Source organism: Micropterus dolomieu, linkage group LG17 (genome assembly GCF_021292245.1).
Source record: "Micropterus dolomieu isolate WLL.071019.BEF.003 ecotype Adirondacks linkage group LG17, ASM2129224v1, whole genome shotgun sequence".
NCBI lineage: Eukaryota > Metazoa > Chordata > Actinopteri > Centrarchiformes > Centrarchidae > Micropterus > Micropterus dolomieu.
The window spans coordinates 38,662,017-38,667,443 of NC_060166.1; the positions used below are offsets into that span (position 1 = coordinate 38,662,017).

General features: G+C 41.2%; 1 protein-coding gene across 3 annotated transcripts in view; it reads right to left on the reverse strand.

Moving 5' to 3' along the window:
• Window positions 1–1,934: 1,934 nt before the first annotated feature.
• The window catches only part of rnaset2l (ribonuclease T2, like), a 21,096-nt gene continuing 17,603 nt past the window's right edge, over window positions 1,935–5,427 (reverse strand). For all 3 annotated transcript variants that reach the window (XM_046074040.1, XM_046074039.1, XM_046074041.1), the window contains one exon: window positions 1,935–2,414. In XM_046074040.1, coding sequence (XP_045929996.1) covers window positions 2,211–2,414 — 204 coding nt within the window. In that variant the 3' untranslated portion in view covers window positions 1,935–2,210. The remainder of the gene's footprint in view (window positions 2,415–5,427) is intronic.

Here is a 5,427-nt window from a genome sequence, read left to right on the forward strand (position 1 = left end):
AAAATGAACTTTTTTGATTTTTGGAAAATGGCTGCAATGAAACAAAGAGTGAAAAATTTAAAGGGGTCTGAATACTTTCCGTACCCACTGTATGCAGGAAGTTAGGAACCGAGGAGCAGGATCTGATCCAATCCGCAGTTCTTGGACATTTGGTAACTGTTCCAACTTGGAACCAGTTCTTGATACCGAACCCTAACTCACAGCCATCTCATTATGACTGCTGCAATGACCCGCATCTACAAACTAACAAACGAAAAGTGCTCGGCGTGGTCCTCTGTGCTCCCATACTCCAAGGCCACTGTTCAAACCTTTACAGTGGCTAAGCTTCTTCTCGAGTCCAAGAGCGATTTGTTTCCATTGTTCTTTGGAAGGAAGAGAGAGTGATTGGATTAGGTGATTAAAATATTTCAAGAGGCATGTGTTGGACATTGGAGGCTGTGCGAGAGGTTTAGTGCTAAAGTTGACCTTAAACTTTCTTTGAAGAACCAACATTTCATGGGGCCCTTTATTTCACGCCAAGACCGGCTTCACACACTCCTCCTCTTCCTTTTGTAAGGCTCATGCCTGCACTGGTGACTCTTTAAACTAAGAGAGCAGTGAAGATCTGTGATGGAAGTGATGACAAGTCTCAACTTGAATCCATTATCCTTATCTTTATTGATTAGACCATGATCTCACAGAGTACAGGCGCCTTATGAGTATTGGTCTGGTTTTATTTATATTTTTATCAGCGTCAACAAACACTGAGTTGTGAGGAGGGAATATTGGATTAAAAGTGTTTCATTGTAAGCAGATGTGGACATTGTGGAAACGGTCGTGTTTCTTTTTTGCATGTTCACAAGCTGAATCTCAGATGCAACAGCCGCCACTGCTCACAACTGTGGTGACATCTTAAAAATAAAAATGACTTTCAGGTCTCTGCTGTTTGAATGTCAAAAAAGTAATTTCCTAAAACCGCTTTTTTTGGGGACTGTTTTCAATGGTGGATGAATCCACATGTGGTGCTCCAGTGAGTATTTGGGCCAGCAGGACGGTGTATGTGGGACCAGTAGTAATGCTGCGTCTCAGGCAACTCGGAACTGGGAAATTTCCGACCTCCAACTAGAAAAAGTACCACGGAAACGCCATTTAAGTCGGATTTCCAACTCGTGGACTCTGAGAAATAATATGTAGCCCGACTTCACGAGTAGCAGCCGAATGACATCGCACAACAACGACAAAGTATTAAATTAATACATACTAATATCAAATAGTAAAACTTGTTCTGCATGTAAATTAATGTTATTTGGTTGCTGGTTACAGTAAACAATCTCTGAAAGTCACCTTCTTTACCCAAAAGTTATTCAGGAAAATGTTAAAAATGTGAAAACATTAGGAAATATAGACTTTTGAGGATTACCAACTGATGTAGCTAGAAGGATAAACAGTTAACAAGTAACGTATATTAATCACTTATTTTTAATGCAATGTCCATCCTTTTAATTATACCAAGTGGCCTGCTGAGGGTTTAACTGCGCATGAACTTGACAAAGAAACATAAGTTTGTCACGGTCAGCCAAGTTTGTTGTTTACGTTTAGCGTCATGCACCTGAAACACTTTGAGGTTGGAAGTCGGAGATTTCAACTTCCAAGGCTCACTGATGCACGTGGGGAGCGAAGGCTGACCCGTGTGGTCCGATCCACCAGACGAGCTACTGGAGGTCAGACTGCTGAAGAAGTTGATGCTGGTTCTGATAGAAAGCAGTCAGAACACACAGAGCAGACACTTTGGAGTCCAGGCCTCGACTGGTCAGGATCAGCAGGTGGTCATAATGTTATGGCTGATCAGTGTACAAAATGTCCTGACTCACCGTGTGCTTTGTGTTCTTTTAAATACTTGAAAGGCAACTAAACAGGAACACTCGTCAGCTGGAGAACCAATCAATGAAAGTACATGAAAGTGTAAAAGTGATTTAATTGGTGGTTCGGAGCCAAAAACATTTCTTTAAAACAGGACATTTGAATTCTTCATCTAATTATTTGCTGAGCTGCTGACCTTGATGAATCGGGTATAGCGGTGTTGGATCCAAACTTTAAAGTCATCATTGGCATTTATTTATTTATAGTATTTAGTGTGCAGCAATAACTGCTGTTACTCTAACAACACGCATTCAAACTCCAGAGTTGGACAGCCAGCTGATGTTGAGGTTTTCCAGGTGGCCGTGGTTCTGTTAGCCGCAGGGCCGCCGTGGTTCCTCGTGGTCAATGGGGAAGTAGTAGAAAGGGACTTGAGAAGGGCAGGGATGCCCAGAGGAGGGGTTCCATCCTGGGCCAGACCCGGACGCTGGGTCCCCGTTAGCGTCGCTGTGGTGTTGACAGCCTAGAGTCAGGTTGCGAGACAGAGGGATCTTCACCTGAAACCACACCTCTCTGTCCTGAGGGAGGAGAGGGATGAGTGTAAAGACATCATGCTGGAGGAGAACACATGAAACACAGCTACCGGTAGGATAACCTTTATTTATTACTACTGCTGCTTAAGTCTTACTACTACAAGTACTTCCGCCAGACTTTTAAAGCAACTTAAAGTACTCACTACTGTGATTAATTTGCTTTTCATGTACTTTCAGCATTGAGCACTTCCTGCATTATAAAATCAGTAATTCTACTTTTCATCTGTCCAGTGAGACATCTCAACAACCACTGACCAGCAGTCTGTCTGCACCAGCGCCCTGAAAGTTCAAACGTGGCTTTGTTGGAAAGGTTGCACTCCCTCGGGCAGGTGGAAGTCGCTGATTGTTAAGTTTTATCATGATGGAATGCTGCATCAACAGACGCATACAGTTGCATATACAGTGGTGTGAAAAAGTGTTTGCCACCTTCCTGATTTCTTATCTTTGTTTGTCATACTGCAATGTTTCAGATCAAACAAATTAAAATATTATACCCCCATTTAATCAATTGTGGTTTATCACATCTTTGGAAAGCGGAGTTCAATTTGTCTAGCCACACCCAGGCCTGATTACTGCCACACCTGTTCTCAATCAAGAAATCATTTAAATAGGACCTGCCTGACAAAGTGAAGTAGACCAAAATATCCTCAAAAGCTTGACATCATGCTGCGATCCAAAGAAATTTAGGAACAAATGAGAAACGGAGTAATTGAGATTTATCAGTCTGGAAAAGGTTATAAAGCCGTTTCTTAAGCTTTGGGACTCCAGCTCCACAGTCAGCCATTATCCTCAAATGGAGAAAACATGGAACAGTGGTGAACCTTCCCAGGAGTGGCCGGCAGACCAAAATTACCCCAAGAATGAAGCGAAGACTCATCCAAGAGGTCACAAAAACCCCACAACAACATCCAAACAACTGCAGGCTTCCCTTGTCTCAGTTAATGTCAGTGTTCGAGACTCCACCATAAGAAAGAGACTGGGCTAAAATGGCCTGCATGGCACACGAAAATCACTGCTGAGCAAAAAGAACTCGTCTCTCAGAAAGGCACGTTACAGCTTTGCCAGAAAACATCTTGATGATCCCCAACACTTTTGGTAAAAAATAAACGTCAAGCCATCTGTTGGTGACCTCAGGCTGAAGCAGTCTTGGGTTCTCCAGCAGGTCCACCTCTGAATGGCTTAAGAAAAAATGAAGACTTTGGAGAGGCCTAGTCAAAGTCCTGACCGGAATCCGATTGAGATGTTGTGGCAGGACCTTAAAAAAGTGGTTAAGGCTCGAAAACCCTCCAATGTGGCTGAATTACAACAATTGTGCAAAGACGAGTGGGCGACGCTTCCTTCACAGCGCTGTAAAACACTCACTGCCAGTTATCGCACACGCCTGATTGCAGTTGTTGCTGCTTAGGGGGCCCGACCTGTTATTGGGTTTAGGGGCCTTTTTTTGGGTCACTTTTTCACACGGGGCCAGGTAGGTTTGAATCCCCCCCTTTAATAATAAAAACTGCATTTGTGTTTACACTTTTTCACACCACTGTACAATCATTAATATTAATAATCTTTATTTATACAGTTTGTTGCGAAAGGAAGGATTAGTCACACAACCCAGATTCAAAGTAGGCAGCAAACAGAGTGCATATGCAGCTGTAGTTCTTCTCTCTACTTCTCAAAAACCATTTAACAGAGCGTTCATAAGTGCAAAACAACAAGTTAAGATTCATAGTGAAATGATTATAGCTGGTGTGCCTCAGTCACCATGTGGAAATAACAATATCTCAGAGAGGGAAGAATAAAGATGAGTCAGAAGTTCAAATGTTTTCACTCCTGGGCCTCTTAGAATACTGTCAGGCTTTCTGGTTAATAATTCATACTGTTCATTAAACGATCGCTTTCAACGGGATGCAGGACAGGAGTTTATTACCAACGTTTAATTTGAGTCATTCAAACATTTGAGTTACAATGTTGCCACATAATCTGCCAAAGGATTAGAAAATTAGGAGTTACAAATAGCAGCTACACTAATGCTCAAAAGTTTTAGAACGAACCCTGTTATTCTAGTTTGTGTGTAAATCTGAGTTGTTCAAATCTGGAGATAAAACTTAAATGCTACAAAAGTTGTGCTGTTAAAGTTAAAAACAACGTTTACGTCACCAAAACAGACTTTTTTTTAGATTAAATAAAGGAGTTTTGTTCATTATTTCACTGTAGGATCAACTGCTGACCAGCTGCTCTGTCTTCCTTAATTAATATTGGGTATAATATAGTACAAATAAAGCTTCTGAGGGTGTTAACGGGCTTTTCCAAGGTGTTTACTCTAGAAAGACCGAGCAGCTGGTTATCAGATGATCCTACAGTGAAATAATGAACAAACTCCTTCATTTAATTGTTCATTTTAGATCTACAAAATGTTTGTTTTGGTGACACAAACGTTGTTTTTAACTTTTGCTGCTTAGTTTTGTACCATTAAGTTTTTCAAGGGACTTGAACTTCTTTGATTTACACACAAACCAGAAACAAGGAGCTGCTGTAACTGATATTATTCTATGCTAGAATGTTGAAAGCTGTTGATTTGGCATCCATTCATTACACTGTACATGAACCAGGGCCTTTGATATGTTCCTGAACCCATCCACGGTGCAGAGGGCTTTGCTTTACATCACTTAGATAAGGAAGATTAGGAAAATATAAAACAGAAGATAATTCTGGCAAATGAAACTAATAAATTAATGATATAATACAAAGCTGTCTTGTGTGCCAGTAGTAACATTGTGGTGCAAGAGGAAAGTTCACAGTCACAAAAGTTTAGTTAGGTTTCATCATCAAGTAAATTTCATGGCGATCTGGCGAGGAGCACTTGAGATATCACGATTAAAGTGTGATTTGAGCCTGAGACATTTCACTGGAAGACACTGCCGGACCTTTTAGTGCTATCGACAATAAACTGAAGTGAACTAAGTTTTGGACAGATTCCGTGATCATCATAGACGTGTTTAGGGCTGAT